Source organism: Aspergillus aculeatinus (genome assembly GCF_003184765.1).
Source record: "Aspergillus aculeatinus CBS 121060 unplaced genomic scaffold BO66scaffold_63, whole genome shotgun sequence".
NCBI lineage: Eukaryota > Fungi > Ascomycota > Eurotiomycetes > Eurotiales > Aspergillaceae > Aspergillus > Aspergillus aculeatinus.
In genome coordinates this window covers 69,625-85,243 of record NW_020291532.1, presented here as the reverse complement: position 1 = coordinate 85,243, position 15,619 = coordinate 69,625, and the positions used below count along the sequence as shown (strand labels likewise).

The 15,619-nt window shown below is 55.5% G+C and overlaps 9 protein-coding genes across 9 annotated transcripts; 4 read left to right on the top strand and 5 right to left on the bottom strand.

Annotated features, from left to right (window-relative positions):
- Window positions 1–266: 266 nt before the first annotated feature.
- Window positions 267–1,169, top strand: ftmF (2-oxoglutarate dependent dioxygenase ftmF; the record flags this gene model as incomplete). Its single annotated transcript, XM_025644181.1, has 1 exon — window positions 267–1,169. One exon carries the CDS (start codon window positions 267–269, stop codon window positions 1,167–1,169), a length of 903 nt encoding a protein of 300 aa, XP_025499294.1.
- A 250-nt stretch (window positions 1,170–1,419) lies between these two features.
- On the bottom strand, window positions 1,420–2,310 carry BO66DRAFT_443007 (uncharacterized protein; the record flags this gene model as incomplete). Its single annotated transcript, XM_025651477.1, has 1 exon — window positions 1,420–2,310. The coding sequence occupies one exon, from the start codon at window positions 2,308–2,310 to the stop codon at window positions 1,420–1,422; it is 891 nt and encodes a 296-aa protein (XP_025499293.1).
- A 1,354-nt stretch (window positions 2,311–3,664) lies between these two features.
- BO66DRAFT_443006 (uncharacterized protein) lies at window positions 3,665–5,023 on the top strand (the record flags this gene model as incomplete). The annotated part of the gene is made up of 1 exon (XM_025651476.1): window positions 3,665–5,023. The coding sequence occupies one exon, from the start codon at window positions 3,665–3,667 to the stop codon at window positions 5,021–5,023; it is 1,359 nt and encodes a 452-aa protein (XP_025499292.1).
- Window positions 5,024–5,110: 87 nt separating this feature from the next.
- Window positions 5,111–6,115, bottom strand: BO66DRAFT_301680 (5'/3'-nucleotidase SurE; the record flags this gene model as incomplete). The annotated part of the gene is made up of 2 exons (XM_025643217.1): window positions 5,111–5,841; window positions 5,959–6,115. Coding segments are annotated over 2 exons (888 nt in total), but the record flags the coding sequence as incomplete, so codon positions are not given.
- Window positions 6,116–6,453: 338 nt separating this feature from the next.
- Window positions 6,454–8,186, bottom strand: BO66DRAFT_210857 (cobalamin-independent methionine synthase II family protein). The gene has a single exon (XM_025642590.1). It carries the CDS (start codon window positions 7,895–7,897, stop codon window positions 6,677–6,679), a length of 1,221 nt encoding a protein of 406 aa, XP_025499290.1. The 5' UTR covers window positions 7,898–8,186; the 3' UTR covers window positions 6,454–6,676.
- Window positions 8,187–9,003: 817 nt separating this feature from the next.
- On the top strand, window positions 9,004–10,206 carry BO66DRAFT_395424 (uncharacterized protein). The gene has a single exon (XM_025648213.1). It carries the CDS (start codon window positions 9,273–9,275, stop codon window positions 10,098–10,100), a length of 828 nt encoding a protein of 275 aa, XP_025499289.1. The 5' UTR covers window positions 9,004–9,272; the 3' UTR covers window positions 10,101–10,206.
- A 475-nt stretch (window positions 10,207–10,681) lies between these two features.
- BO66DRAFT_474996 (putative amino acid permease family protein) lies at window positions 10,682–12,904 on the bottom strand. The gene is made up of 2 exons (XM_025653185.1): window positions 12,336–12,904; window positions 10,682–12,205 (listed from the first exon to the last, which is right to left on the bottom strand). Exons 1-2 carry the CDS (start codon window positions 12,487–12,489, stop codon window positions 10,752–10,754), a joined length of 1,608 nt encoding a protein of 535 aa, XP_025499288.1. The 5' UTR covers window positions 12,490–12,904; the 3' UTR covers window positions 10,682–10,751.
- Window positions 12,905–13,933: 1,029 nt separating this feature from the next.
- Window positions 13,934–14,681, top strand: BO66DRAFT_210829 (uncharacterized protein). The gene has a single exon (XM_025642589.1). It carries the CDS (start codon window positions 14,246–14,248, stop codon window positions 14,630–14,632), a length of 387 nt encoding a protein of 128 aa, XP_025499287.1. The 5' UTR covers window positions 13,934–14,245; the 3' UTR covers window positions 14,633–14,681.
- A 542-nt stretch (window positions 14,682–15,223) lies between these two features.
- Window positions 15,224–15,574, bottom strand: BO66DRAFT_474994 (uncharacterized protein; the record flags this gene model as incomplete). Its single annotated transcript, XM_025653184.1, has 1 exon — window positions 15,224–15,574. One exon carries the CDS (start codon window positions 15,572–15,574, stop codon window positions 15,224–15,226), a length of 351 nt encoding a protein of 116 aa, XP_025499286.1.
- Window positions 15,575–15,619: the final 45 nt, after the last annotated feature.

The window sequence follows — 15,619 nt, the reverse complement described above, 5'->3', positions numbered from 1 at the left end:
AGAGGGGCTTTGATGAGATAGATCCCATCACTGATTGTCGGAAGATCCCCTTCACCTGGTTGCTGTATCTGTCCAAAATATGACATCGAGCCATTGCGTGGCGATCACAGTCACTCTCCACACCAGCCATTGAGTCATAGATGAGTACAAAAGGGCACAGCACATCCTCACCCACCACCATGAACACATGTCATCACTTCAAAAACATCTTAGAGATCATTCCCAATCCCCTCATCTCAACCTCGAGCAACCTTTCCACAGCAACCATGTCATCCCCCGTAACCCGCAACAAACCCCCAATCCGACGCTTCCCCGCGACCACCCCACCGCAAACCCTGTGGCAAGCGGTCTGCGACGACGGCGCCGCCATAGTCGAAGGCTTTCTCCCGGGCCCCACGATCGAGAAATTCGACCAGGAGCTCTCGCACCGCTCCGCCACGACGACAGGAGGCCAGATGAACCAAGAATTCTACCAGATGCCGATCCCCACCACGACGAAATGGATGAACGACCTGACCGCCACATGCCCGACCTTCCGGCACGAAATCCTCAACAACCCGGTCCTGCACCGCCTGTGCGAGGAGGTCTTCACGCCGACGCACGGGGACTACTGGCTCCTCAACGGGATGGCCATGGAGATGATGCCGGGCAACCCGACCCAGGAGCTGCACAACGACCACGGCACGCACCCGATCCTGCAGTATCTGGCGGACGACGCCCCGTCGCCGGTCTTCAGTATCATCACGGCGGTGAACGAGTTCACGGAGGCGAATGGCGCCACGCGCGTGATCCTGGGGAGTCATCGGTGGCCGAGGGGCCAGCGCGGGACGGATGAGCAGACGGTCCGGGCGGTGCTTCAGCCCGGGGACGCGTTGGTGCTGTACCGGACGACGAAGCATGGCGGGGCGGCGCACGGCGCGGAGAATCCCGATCATCGACGCTTGTTGTTGCTGTCGGTCGGGAGCTGTCAGCTCGCTCCGTACGAGACGCATGTCACCGTGCCGCGGGCGGTGGTGGAGAGTATGACGCCGCTGGCGCAGAAGATGATCGGGTGGCGGAGTACAAAGCCGGTGATTTCGAACGTCACGGGGTTGAATACGGTGCGCATGAAGCATTTGGAGACGCAGATTGGGTTGAGGTCCGAGGTGCCGTTGGAGGGGGAGTGTTGAGATTGCTGCCGTGAGGTGGTTTCGGTGTTGATGGGTCGGGAAGGGGGACTGGCTGGTGGGCTGAGGATTCGGAACTTTACGTGGGCTCGTTCCTGCTTAAGAAGAGACTGTTACTTGACCCATAAATCTTCCAACCTGATAATCACAATCTCGCTCATAAGCATACTTGTTCATCGTCGTAAAGGTAGGAATTAGATCGCTGAGAGAACCCCTGGCCAGCCCAATAGATAGGCAGACATTCAGATCCAAACTACCTAGGCACGGTGTTGAACATGACCACATCGCACTTCTCTGTTCCATCCGTCAACTCCACAACCTCTACATCCATTTCCCCGTTCATGTTCCTCAAGCCCTCCTGCTCGGCCAAGAATACATCTGCTGCCCTCTCCCGCAAGGTTTTCAGGTACGCCGCGTAGTCGTCCGCTGCCTCGGTCCTCTGTTCCCCTTTCTTATCACGCAGCAAAGCGGCCGCGGCCCTAGGAACGTGGGGATGAATCTGGCAGGGCCCCGAGAGACACTCCTCGAAGTGGACCGTGCTAACCTCATAGGCGTAAACGATGTCGGTAGGCGGTTGCCACTCCTCCACCGCCGGCTCATGTCCACCAATGATTGCCTCAGCCTCAAGGGTCGGGCCTGCTTCCGTGCCAAGAAGCCTTGCTGTTATTGTCGCCTTCGTCTCCCGGCTCTCGAGAGAAGGCCTTCTCATCGTGAACCCCTCGGCAACCTTGATGCCCGTGATCATGAACACTGACGTCCAGCCAAACCCGCTTCGCATCACACTCTGTACTTCCGGATGTAAGCTGCGCTCAGTGGCCTCCTCATTGGTAGGGTAATCGTGTAGATGGATGGTGTCCAGCCGCTCGTAGAAGTGATTCGCAGGGTCAAGCACAGTGCCTCCACCACCGACAGCGGTATCAGCGAAGCGCATGAATCTCGTCCAAAGTTGCCCGTGGAGTGTGGTCAACTCGTCATCACTCTTCAACATGCCCTCGACGTCTGTGTGTAATGCGAGTATGGCAGGCTTCGTGGGGTTGCTGAGGGTCTTAGTTGGTTCTCGCCAGTCAGCGACGATATCTCCCGGGTTGATTGCATAATGGGGGTGGTAGTCAAAGCCGGGCACTAGAATATAGGATTCATTCATGTTTTCCATCACTGTGTACGGTCAGTAAGGTTGTTCATCAAGCTACTCCGTCGGAGTCTGGGTCTTGCCGTTTTAACGACAGGGTTTTCTCGATGGTGCGGCTTGGCTTGACAAGGTGGAGAAGAAGAGGTGTGAGCGAGCAAGAAGGAAGGAAGCGTTGATCAGAATGAAGATGTGGCAGGAAACAGAATGACATAGTTAATGGCCACCTAGCAGTAAAAGCGGACCACTGCCATTTCCCACTGTGAAATTTTGCCTGTTTGGTGGAGCATGGAAGTTAGGCCACGGAAGGTGGCATGAGCTAGATCGTCATCCAGACCTGATGTCTGCAAACGCCATCGCTCAAGTGCCTGAAATGTTCTTGTCAGTCTGAAACATTGAGGGCGAAAGCCATGGACGGCAATCAGAAGCTTCATCGGGCTGTTTGCAAGTAATCATATGGGCCTGGTGAGTGTCCCGTGCCTCAGCCATGCTGTTGTTAGGTGTGATGGGCCACTGGCTGAGACGAACCCTCCCAGTTAAACAAAGGTGACTTATGCAGTTCCCACTTGAAGCCTTTCACAGCTCACCATCTGGCAACAAAACATTGGATGAATTATTGCTGATGGCTAGACTTAGCCAAATGGGGGCAAACAGATGAACAGCTGCTGATGAGACTCAAACGCATAATCAATTCACGAACAAGACTGGTTTGCGCGTCCTGTTTGGCGCCCCCGAAGGTACCTCTGAGTCGTATCTCCTAACTGCTAGTTTCGGACCCAGGAGCTGAAGCTTGGTAGGTGTTGTCTATCAGCTCTGGCTGAAGCGGCATGCGCCGGCAGAAACCTGAAGCCTGAGGCCACACGCGGGTTGAATAGTTACGGTGGGCTACTCGTGCCAATTTGCAATAACCCAATTCTGCCGACAATACTGTTTTAGCCTTCCAAGCTGCCTAGTTTAAACAAAATTAAGTTATAAGTTACATTAGGATTATTAGGGCTATTAGGGTCTTAGGGTATTTTAGGCCGAAGGTATTGGTACATTAGGGTTCTTTATTAGGGAATCTTGTATATGATTTTTACATTAGGGTCAGTTAGAGGGAAAGGCGGTCTGTTGAGCGGTGAAGTAATAACATACAAAAATACTGCAAGTTTACTATGGAAAATGGGGTTATTGCAAATTGGCACGAGTAGCTTGCCGTACCTGCCTCTATTTTTGGGGGTGTTTTGCCCCACCGTGGACCTGGCGCGCTGCCCTTTGTAAAAGCGGCGGGAACCCCGCATGGGAAGGTCGATTTGGCCTCACACTCCCCTCTCTTGTTGCCATCTTCGATACTTTTTAGAGCGTCGAAGGACCCCTCAGTGCCTTTAGTTCAATGGATTGTCTACCACCCGAGCTCATTCTCTCCATCGGCCAGCTCATCGAAAAGCATACACTATGTTCCCTGGTCCGATGCTGTCAGCGGTTATACGACGTCCTTCAACCGCTTTTCTATTCAGAGATCCGACTGATCCCACCCTTGTCAGACAGCTATGTGTCTCTTGTTATGCGCCTATGGCGATGTCCCGACCTGGCTAGTCTTGTGCGCCGCGCCGAGATTCATCTCCCGATCATTCGTCACCCCCGCCGTCAGTATCAGCTGGACGAGAAGAAGGTACCTGAGCTCCAAGAATTCATTCAGGATGTACAGAATGAGATGTTCGATCTCAAGGACAAGCGCAGGAGTGTTTGGTGGGGAACAAAATTGCGAAGCAGTGATTGGTGCTTCTGGCTGGGAGTGTTGCTTGTCCGGTTGACACGTCTCGAGAGCATTGAGTTTGTGGGCCTTTACAACAATAGTGCAATTTGTGATCTTCTGTACAGGGCCGGGAAACAGCAGCGGCCCTTCGACGAAACCTCCCCGTATCCTCTTCTGCGGCACATTTCGGTCCGAGACTGCGAGCAGGGGTTCGATCTCGAAGAAGTCCTGACACCTTTCTTCTACTTCCCAGCCGTGGAAACAGTGGATGTCAGCCAGCTGTGGGAGGGTCGAGGACGGGATGATCCTCTCGAGTGGCGGCGAGAGGCCAGCTGCGCCCGTTGCCCGGTCAAACGGATAGACATTCGATCCTTGAAGCACTCGCGCGGCACACTCACCTGGCTCGCAGACTGCACGGAGCTGGAGCATATCTCAGTGCGAATCGCCTGCATCTTCGTCGGCTACCCTGAGATCCGGTACGGGGTGCCCTTCAACCCCTCGCGCTTTGTTCGAGCCCTTCTTCCGTTCAGAAAGACCTTGAAGAGTCTGCACATCGAGTACGACCAAGTATACCACGCCTTACTGAACGCCCCCGGGCCGATAGAACTGTACTATGAGGACATCTATTGGCTCACCGAGGACGAGCAGAACCTGAATCATTGCAATGCGCCCGTGGACTCGATGCGGGACTTCGAAGTTCTCGAAGAGGTGACGCTGCGACACGCCAACCTCTTACCAGCGGTGGATGGAGCTTCTGCTCGAGGCATTCTCGCGGATCGGCTCCCGAGATCCCTCCGACGTCTTTGTGTTCTCAACATCGTGGAAACCCGCTACGCAGATCTACTTGTGGAGCTCACCACCCTCGTCACCACTGCCCGCGATGCCTTCCCCAATCTGACCCAAATCCAGCTCCCGAGAAACACAGTGGACGAGATGTCATTTACCCCTTTCCAACAGGACTGCACAAACGCGGGAGTATCATTCGAATACTTCTAGATCCATCCAAATGCCAAGCAATACACGAAAGTCAAAAACACCCAACCATCCACTTCCACCCCTCCTCTATACACACTCCCTATTCTTTTACAAACAAGTCAACAAATCCCCCAACTTCTCCAACACCACACCCTGCACAGTGGCATTCGCATCAAGCTTGTCGCTCGCCAACCCCACCGAGACACTAACATAGCACCCATCGGAGTCCACCACAGCCGTCTCCGTCGGCAAGCGCGTCGACCCGCAAGTCTCGACATCATCCGCCGTGATCAACGGCAGCGCCGTATGGATCCGCGACAACACGAAGCTGAACTCATCCGCCGACGCGCAACTACCCCCGTCCGTCACCGCCCCGAAGTTCACATTCAACCACACATTCTCGGGGAGGTACGGCGCTTCCCCGCCCGCGATCAGCTGATCCGTCAGCTTGGTCGCCAGCTCCGCGTACACCTGGCTGTACAGGGGCACGGCCGAGACGTTCCACGCCGTCTGCGCGCCCGTGGCGCCCGAGAACGCGATCGCGGGGATCCCTGCCGTGTTGGCCGCGTAGGTGGCGGCGCCGACGGTCCCGGAGAAGAACACCTCCCACCCGAGGTTGGAGCCCACGTTGGGACCCGTCACGGCGAGGTCGGGGCTGGCGCCGGAGAAAAACGTCGAGGCCAGCGTGTTGATGCCGTATTTGATCGACGTGACCGGGTAGGAGTTGACGTAGTTGAAGCGCGGTTGCGTCGCGTTCGAGCCGTAGGCCGGGCTGCCGGCGGGGCAGCTGTCGAATTCGCAGGCTGAGGTTAGAACGGTCGGGGTGCCGTCTTCGGAGCCTGTTGTTGTCTGGGTTAGTATTATAGGAGTAGTTGCGGGTGGGTTTGAGAGTTTGGGAGTATCTCTGTTGTTGCTGTGAGGTTTGGGGGGAATATGCTATGCTATGCTATACATACCAGTGCCGCTCTCATTCTCGGCCGGGGCGGAGATCACCACCGAATGGCCTGCCTCAGTGAGAGAATCGTAGAGCTGCCGGATGTTGATCTCCGCCCAGCCATCATCATTCGACGAGATAATGTTGACAGCGTGTGCGGAGAGAGGCAGGAGCGCGAGGGCACTAGCGACCGGGAAATGCATGATTGCGGACGGACTCTGTGAGCGACACAAATACAAAGTGTCAAGTGTCTACGGTAGGGGCACGAGGCGCCGGGTCTATATAGCTGGTGGTGCCGTCGCTAATTTACCTGGTAGCTAAGGTACTACATTATGCCAGGAACTTTTTCCATGGAAGAATAACCGAGCTATTATCCACTCGCAAGCCAAGTTTTGGCAGCTTAACGGTTAATCCATTCCCCCTCTGCTTCCGAGGCCAGGAACAGCAGGTCGACATGTCGATCGCCAAGGATACGCTGCCTGTCACCAACCAGTGTAGCCACGTGCAGGGCGAATTCCTCGGCTATAATGTTTATGATGCACAATTAATCTACGGAGATAAAATGGCCCCAGGTGTCTGTCTCTATTCAGGACAATATGGAAGGGGGCGGCAAGTGGGTCCTGCCGCACCACCCATCGATCCATCAATGCTTCATTCTTTGAGCACATGGGCTGTCCTGGCTTGTTCACAATTCCTGCATGCACGGCACCACGGACCTGCATGCAGAACCTGGCTAGTATTCACGGAACCCCAGCGGTCCGTCCCCAAATCCTCTCGGCCAGATTCTGCACCAGCTGCAGCTTTTCCCACATTTTCTCGTCCGTCATCCCAATGCCCCGACCGCGACTGATGCTCGAGAACCCACACTGCGGACTCACCCCTAATGTGGTGTCGAGGACCTGCTGTCGACTACGGCCCTGGCCCTGGGCAATCACGTCCGCTGCCGCGTACACGCGAGCCTCGAGCTCGTCCAGGGACTCCATCTCCGGACTCTTAGTCGAGACGACGCCCAGCACCACGTTCTTGTCCACCGGCAGGTACCGCAGCGGCTGGAAGTCACCTGCTCGCTCTGTGTCGTACTCGAGATAGAAGGTATCGAAGTCCAGTCCCGTGAACAGACGCCGCGCAATGCGCTCATACGAGCCACTGATGATGTGGGTGGACCCGGGCATATTGCCCCGACAGAGATGGATGCCCACGTGCAAGTCCGCTGGCCGACCCACCAGACACTGGTTGTGCGCCCAGATGTATAACTCCAGCAGCTCGTCCGGATCAATCCCATCCGCGCGGCAGCCCGAGCGGAACTCGTCCGTCACGAAATACAGCAGCTGGGGGTCGTCCACTTGGATCGACCGCAGGCCTGCATCGTACAACGTCCGCAGCTCCTGAGCGTACGCTTGAGCCAGATCGGCAAAGTACTCTTTGTCCGTCGTGTAGGGGCTACGGTCGGTAAAGGCGGTGCCGGCGCGCAGCTGCAGATGCTGCCAGGTGATAGGGGGGATGGTGACCTTGCACTCTTTCCATGCCGCCGGGGGCACAAGGCTCCGCAGGTACTCCCAGTCCGCGAGGTACGGGCTCTCAGCGTAGCGGATCTTGTCGACGGCGATTACTGCTTCGCGGGCGGTCATCCCGTTGCGGAGCATGACGTTCACCACGGGAAGTCCATTCCGTAGTCCCGCTGGGACAGGCACGTCCGGGACAATCTTGAAGCCGTGGAGGCGTTCGAAGAAGCCGGAATAGTAGATGGTTCGCTCATATTCTCCGGACATGATGGGTCGAACCTTCCGCTGCAGTTGCTGCTCGACCACTCGGGCGATGGCATCCTCTGTGATTTTTCTGAGGGCATCAGGGACCGGTTCGGTGGTATACGACACGAGCTGTCCGGCGGCAGCCCGAGCGGCAACGAGTTCATCGGGCCGCAGCAGCGATCCTATCTGCTCGGCGCGAAACTGGGGAGCCATGATGCTGACGAGTGTTTCTGTATTTCTTGGCTTTTATCTAGGACGTGTTCCACGGGAATATGTAGCAAAACTCCTCAATTCCTTCCCAGAGCGTCGAGAAGAGGCTGGCGTTTTGAGGGGAAGGAATCCGGGGTCAGACGTGCGGAGAACGGTGGAGCGCGAGTGCGGAGCTGACTGCGGATAAGATCATATCCAGCACAGACCGTCAGCCTCCTTCGCCAGTTTTCTTCATAGCCAACCACTGTTGTACTCAACTGCATGACGGCAGCATTGTCAGCAGGGTTCCTCACCGCAAGCCACAGAGACTGGCGCAGGTGATCAATGGCGTGGATGATACATCCACTAGAGCTCTGAAGGAGGTTTCAGTTTGCGGCAAGTACGACCGTTTCTCCGACTCGTCCAGTCTGGCTCGGTTGGCTGGTTGGTGAAGACTCGGATCTATGATTCTTTGGTGATGTCCAACTTGATTCGTTGCTGCGGCCGTCATTCCTGACAGCTTGACGAGCAAATCGGCGAGCACATGCATGTCCATTTGCGGCAACTCGCACCGATTGAATCAACATATTAGTGACACTTCGATCAGCCCCACAGCTCCAGCACCAGGTTCTCTCCCTGTAACAAGTTGCATAAGCTGGTAATAGAATGAAAGTGAAGGTAAGGTGAATGGCATTGTCTCAGGCCGCTCCTAGTGTTGTGGGCTTGATGGTAACATGATCTTCCTGCTTTCAAGCCTGAGGTTTGTACTGTCTCCCTGTCACTCTGATTCTTTGTAAAACTGGTGTGAGTACACTCGAGTGCTGTACAAGAGCAGTACAAGAGATGCCTCCAGCACGATGGAGTGAATTGGAGAATTGGAGTTGGAACCTTGAACTGGAAGCCATGCTTACTCGCCCAAAAGGGTTAGCTGCCAGCCTCCTCCCGTGGTAGCACGTGACCTTATCACTACACCCAATGCGGACAGCCTGCTTACCAAGCCGCGTCACAAATCTCGGTCTCATCCAGCGTGCCGATTGGCAGTCCATGATCTTGCCGGTGGATGTTCTGCGTATCTCCCACCAATTGCATTCACTTCGATCACTGCTTTTTCCAGTCTCCATGACGCACTCCTTGAAGTAGTCCCTGAATTATCATCCAATCGATGCATGGCCACTAGCGATTAACTCAGGCGGGCGTTCGCCTTGGCTTCGACTTCTCTCCTGCAAACCCCCAAGGGCAGTGAGGGAGCACATTTTCCCCAACTTCATTCTCTCGTTATCCAAAAACCTACCTAATCGTGCAGGCAGGCAGCGCCTCCTCGCCTCCTCTAATCTACTCATCACCCATACAGTCCCTCGTTCACCTACCCTCTGCATGCCTTGAAAAGAAAAACCCACGTATGCCCCAATTTATCCCTGGCAACACCAGCAACAACAACACCACGGGCCTCGAGCGGCGCCTGGGGGATCCGAACGTCGAGGAGTATGTGTTCCCGATCCTGATCGCGCTGGCGTGGTGCAACGCCCTGGAGCTGCTGGTGCTGTGCTTCAACACCTTCAAGCGGTACGCGGGGCCCTACTTCTGGAGCCTGCTGGTCGCCTCGGTCAGCATCCTGCCCTTCGGGCTGGGCTACCTGCTGAAGATGTTCGACATCACGGCGACGCACTTCTACCTGGAGATCGCCATCTCGGACCTCGGCTGGGCCGGCATGGTGACCGGCCAGTCGCTGGTGCTCTGGTCGCGGCTGCACCTGGTGCTGCACAACCGGCGCCTGCTGCGCGCGCTGTTCTGGCTGATCGTCGCCGACGGCGTGCTGCTGCACGGCTGCGCCACCGCGCTGGAGTTCGCGACCAACGCCCGGCCGGACTCCCGCGCCGTCGCCCTCGCGTTCGGCGTCGTCGAGCGCATCCAGGTCACCTGGTTCTGCGTCCAGGAGCTGCTCCTCTCCGGCGTCTACATCGTTGCCACCGCCCGCCTGCTCCGCCTCGACAGCGGCAGCCCCGCCTCGCGCCCCCTCCTCTCCCAGCTCCTGCTCGTCAACGTCCTCATCGTCTTTCTGGACCTCGCCGTCGTCGCCATCCAGTGGGCCGGCTTCTTCACCTTCCAGGTCACCTTCAAGGCCCTCGCCTACAGCATCAAGCTGAAGCTCGAGTACATTATCCTGGGCAGGCTCGTCGATGTCGCCCACATCCGCACCCAGGGCGCCGGGCCCCGGTTTCGCATATAGACACACAGATGGGACCATTGGAGCTAGGCGGGACGCAGCGTATGACCGTTTTACGGCCCTTCTTTTTTTCTATGTATATACTTCATCTTTGTTTTTTAAAGCCGTGTACATTCAATAGACCAAGAACTTTACTCAGATTCCCCGGATCCCCACAAAGCATGAGCTCGTGACTGCCGACAATAGGTATGACGCGCTACACCCCAAACCCACCACGACCGGTACCCTTTCCACCTCCGACCCACAAAATCATCGAACCGCACATGGGGGAGCCCGGAGCCGGTGGAGAATGTAATACTAGCACAGCGTCATCCCGGATTCTCCCGCTCCACTTTCCTTTCTCTAGTCCCTTGTGCAAAGAGGGAGATCTCAGTTGCTAACAATCGCTGCTTTTTCTCTGTCTGTCATTCACCACTATTCAGACTCCAATCCCCCCAAACTCACTTGAGACGATGGGATGCCATAATACAAAGCGCGGAGGACAGCTGGGGGGAGCAAGATTCTTTAGGATTTGCGTTCCAAAACGTGTCAATGTATGGATATGTATAGACACTATAACAAGAGATATAGATAATCAATCTGATCTACACTTAACCCCAGATATAGACAGTATGTGCAAGGGGGTCTGGGTCACTATTTACAACCACCAAGATCTCAAGTCTTCTTCTCCTCCGTCTGCTCGGCCTCGATCTCCAGCCGCTGCGCCTGGACCATGGTCGCGATCGCGTCCTCGGTCTTGAGGTAGGTGTGGCGGCCCTGGAGGAACCAGAACCCGACGGCCACGACGAGCATGACCCCGAACACGGCGATCGCCCAGTTCATGTCGCTGGCCGAGGGGTTGGGGGCGCCGGGAAACAGGAAGAAGATCGTGGTCACGATGCAGTAGATGACGCTGATGTAGTTGATGGGGGCACCCCAGCGGCCGAGGTGGAACTCGCCGGGCGGCAGCTTGTCGCGGCCGACGATCAGCAGCGCGGCGATGGGGAGACCGTACGAGATGGTCAGCGCGATGGTGCTGACGCTCAGGATCGCTTGGAGGACGGTGTCGGCGAACAGGTACAGGACCCCGACCAGCGCGATCAGAAAGCCCTGGAACCACAGCGCCCGCGCGGGCACCTTCCACACCGGGTCGACGTGCATCAGATACCCGCTCCAGGGCAGGCCGCCGTCGCGCGCGAAGCCCCAGGTGAGCCGGGAGGCGGTCGTAAGGATGCTGATACCCTGTCCGAGGCCGTTGAAGATGAACAAAGCCAAGAGGGTGGCGCCGCCTTCCAGCCCCACGGTCTCCAGCATCAATTCCATGAAGGGCAGGCCAGTTGCTGAGTTGATGACGTTGTCGACGTCCTGGATCGAGAACAGGCAAACCACCATGAAGATAAAACCGGTGATCGCACCCATCAGGACCGAAAGCCAGATCACGCGCGGGGCGTTGCGGCGCGGCGCGGGAATCTCCTCCACCATGTGAATCACCGCGTCAAAGGCTGTCAGTCCGTACGCCGCCTGCACCAGCCCAATGAACCACACCACCCCGTCGTCCCAGCCGGTCTCATTCATCCAATTCCCAAAGACAAACGAGGCCGGTTGAAAGGTGAGATCTTTCTTGACGCCCACGGAGATGAGCAGGGCGAGGGAGAGGATGACGAACAGCGCGGTGAACCACACTCCGACAAAGTTGTTCAGCCAGGGCAGGAACTTCTCCTTCCGGCAGCCGAGGAGGTTGACCAGCGTCAGCACCAGGACGCATCCGATGTAGACGACGAATTCCAGCCAACCCGTGCCAGCGCCGCCCCACGAGTTGTCGAACAGGACCTTCATCCCCAGCAGGAACTCGGTCATGAAGGCCACCTGCGATGCAGTCAGGGTCCACCACCCGAAGGTGTTGATCCACGCACACATGTACGAGGCAAAGCGACCCAATGGGGTCTCCCAGAGTCGGAAGACCCAGTAGGCCTGGCCCAAGGCCGTGGGCATACTACTGGTCAGCTCCCCAAGGGAGACAGCAACACACAAATTACATGCGGTGACCAGAACAAGACCCCACAGAATGGAGATGGGACCTCCATTGGTAAGCCCACTGTCAAGATCCTGAGCAAAAGTGGAATAGGTGCCTGATTGGTGCCTCATAATTAGTTTTTTTCTCTCTCTCGGCTAAGTTCAAGTGGGTCGGGAGCGGAAAAACAAGGACCGGCCGACCACATTGTCCAAGGGAACAAGTGACGCAAGAAAGCACACACACACCTAGAACGCAGAAGGCTAGCGAGAGCATGCTCCAGATATCGAATTTGCGCGACAGGGCTTGGTCATGGCCCATCGCGGCGAGGTCGCTGGCATCTTGGGCATGTTGATCGCCCGAGTGGAACGGTTTGAGGGTTTCGGGGTTTTCCACGTCCATACGGGAGGGAGATTTGCAGAAAAATGATTGTTGTTGTTTTCAATGGATTGGTTGGATGTACAGTACTGTCAACCGACAGATAGCGCAATGTATTCGAGGGAGAGGCAGTTCATCCAACTGTCCATTTTCTGCTGACTGAGGAAAGGAGTCACTCTCTGTGAGATGTCTGAGGGGTGCTTGATATATGAACCAAGCGAAGGAAAGGTGCAGCAGTCAAGTGTGGCAGTCCTCGGGTTATTTCCCCTCACGGCGCGAGCATTCTGGGGGGGGGCCAGGCAGCACAACAAGATGGGTGATGGGAGAGGAGTTATCGAGTCTGGGAGGGGAAAGATAATCAATGAATTGGGTAATTGGTCATAACTCAGATCTTCGTGAGTGGACAAAAAAGATAAGTTGGTGATAAGCGAAATTTTTTTTAAAGATTTGCGGGGGGGGAAAGAGAGGCTTGGCTTGGGAAAAGAAGTGCTTAAGGCTCGGCAGGACTTCCCAAGTGGGGTTGGCAGCTTTTTTGACCCCATCCACCCTTTCATTATTCTCTTGCGGGCTGTCATACATTCAATGCTCGAACCAGATATCTCTTATTCAGTTCGGTGTCAAACTTCTATGAACTACAGATTGTTTGTATAGATGGATATTGCATCACACTGCTGTATCTCGTCTACTCCCTCGACTAACCTGCCCGATAGTTACTCAAATGACATCACTCCCTCCGGCAGTCTTCTTCCGAGGTAAACAAATACGTCAATTCCCTTGGGGCATACTGGATCCATGACAGTTGGGAGATTTGCCCCTATCTATCGATCTTAACTGTCATAATCGACGGTTGCAGTAGAGCCGTCCCGTGAGCTTCCCCTCGAACCGAAGATAGTAGCTCCCTGTGACACTCCTCAGCATCATCCTTAATCCCGATCCGGCAAGTGCACGCGGTGGCGATAAGTCTGTCCGGGGAATCGATTGTCGATCGGATCCATGGCTTGTTATCTCCTCCGTGGACCAGCTTTCTCCGACTCCTGGTATAGCCATAGTTGAACACATTGTGATGAGGGCGATACGAGGAGCTCAATTGATCATTTGACATCTGATTCTGATTCATCTCCCAGATACCTTGTCGACGTCCACTTTGACGAGGCATCCCAAGATCTACAACAACCTCCTGCTTTTACGGTGCGAGACTAGTCTCAAACTCTATATCCCGATTTCCAGGCTTCAGAAGAGTCGAGATGCGGGGTTGGGCCAAGGACGATCGGAGCGGCCCAGGGACACTGGCGGCTTGTCAGCTGGAATCAAAGATCCGACACCGGAATGGCGGTTTTAGATTGCAGCACAAACGAGCTGGATGATAGGTCCAAAACACCGAGGATAGCGGGATATTTTCACGCTTGGCGATAACTGAGGGTCCCTGCCTGCCCTTAGCGTTTCAAGGCAGCAGTGGGCCTGACAAAAGCCCCTGGCTACCTCGACATTTCGTCAATTAAACATTAACCTTGTCTCTGCACAGCGATGACTCGAAGTGTGAACCCATCACGTATCTCAGTCACTGGTTCCTTTGTTATAGAACATTAAATTCCAGGCCTGAGCCATTTCCACCGCGGTTCAGCTAGGTTCACTGAAGTATGTTGAGCCAATTGAACAACGGACACCAGGAGAACCTGTGCAGATGTATTTATAACACCAACTGTTGTATATTCAACGCTAACATCTTGTTTAGGTGAGCTCTCAGGTCCAGAGTATACCACTGCAAAGGACCAGTCATGGGATGATGACCAGAAGGAGTGACGGCGGAAGCCTCACCCATTATCAGAACACCACCAGTACTATGCATCCATCATCAATCTACGGTGTGAGTCACAGGTCTTGGGCTCGGACTACTAAGGTCGGGTCTTTCCACAACTCAAGCTACTCTCCGCCCAATTTCTCCCAAGACACCACATCCCGCTTCCCCCAAGCCACATGCTCCGACACCCAGTGCCATTCACATGGTCAAGCCATGGCACAATCCACACCAAAAGCGACAATGATCGAGCACATGAGAAAAGGCGGGGAGATTAATCAAAACTCAAATGTTGGAACTAACCACCATGTTCACACATTGATCAGCAGTGCCAAGAATGGGAATACGAGATGGCTCATGGTCGCCGTATGACATGGAGGCCAGCGGCTTCTTGTAGTGCTATAAACACATCATATAAACAATTCGTTACATGCAACCGCCCTGAGCTTCGATTGAGCATGTCTCTAATGTTACTTGATGTTGTTCCCAGCATGCTCACCAGCATAGGTCTTGTTGCTCTCGCAACACTCGGATCTCTCCAACAATGCATGGCCACCGCCAACCTGCCGCCCGCTGTCCTGAAACGAGATACCTCGCCGCCTGAGGCGGGCAGCCTTGTGAAGAGGGAAGTCTGCTCGGACGGCACCCGATGCATTGTAGGCAGCTGCTGCGGTGACGGGTGCTCCTGGAACTGCTGTGGTCTGGACCAAGGGGGATGTAAGATCCCATCCTTCAACGAGCAGTCCTCTGGTTGCGCATAGAACTATGGATGGCTGACCGACACAACAGTTGGATGCGACCTGGGCGCGCGGTGCCAGTTCGACGGCAATGTGTTCATCGGATGCTGTGACAATTTCGTCGGGTATGCCTCGTTCACTAGTCATCTTCGCCAACACGCATCAACCTAACATGGTATCCCAGAGGCTGCACCGGCGAAGCCACCCGCATCACCGTCCACACTCCTTACAGCACCGTCACCTTGAGCGACTCGACAGCTAGCGTATCAGCCGCGACAACTTCTTTATCGACTTCGTCCACCACCGCGTCAAGCGCAATGCGCACTACACCACCTTCAGCACAAACCCAATCGACCTCGGAACCAACCACCGCCCTCCCATCCTCCACCTCATCCAGCAGATTATCGCAGACGGGCTCAACGTCTGCAGCGACAGGAGCAACCAACGCAAGCTCAGCATCGAGCACATCCTCCTCCTCCTCCTCCTCCTCCTCCTCCTCCTCCGCCACCTCCTCTTCCTCATCCACAGCCCCATCCACCACACCTGCACAAACCCAATCCCCCAACAGTGCCGACATACCCCATTCCCAAGCCCGGGAAATAGCCACTCTCGTCGGACTAGC

What these genes read in the sequence shown, in the direction of transcription:
- BO66DRAFT_210857 (XM_025642590.1), bottom strand. Translation starts at nt 7,897, where the DNA reads ATGGCTCCCCAGTTTCGCGCCGAGCAGATAGGATCGCTGCTGCGGCCC.
- BO66DRAFT_395424 (XM_025648213.1), top strand. Translation starts at nt 9,273, where the DNA reads ATGCCCCAATTTATCCCTGGCAACACCAGCAACAACAACACCACGGGC.
- BO66DRAFT_474996 (XM_025653185.1), bottom strand. Translation starts at nt 12,489, where the DNA reads ATGGACGTGGAAAACCCCGAAACCCTCAAACCGTTCCACTCGGGCGAT. An exon ending in GCTAGCCTTCTGCGTTCTAG is followed by an intron (nt 12,206 to 12,335) that starts GTGTGTGTGTGC and finishes GGCACCAATCAG; the next exon opens with GCACCTATTCCACTTTTGCT.
- BO66DRAFT_210829 (XM_025642589.1), top strand. Translation starts at nt 14,246, where the DNA reads ATGATGACCAGAAGGAGTGACGGCGGAAGCCTCACCCATTATCAGAAC.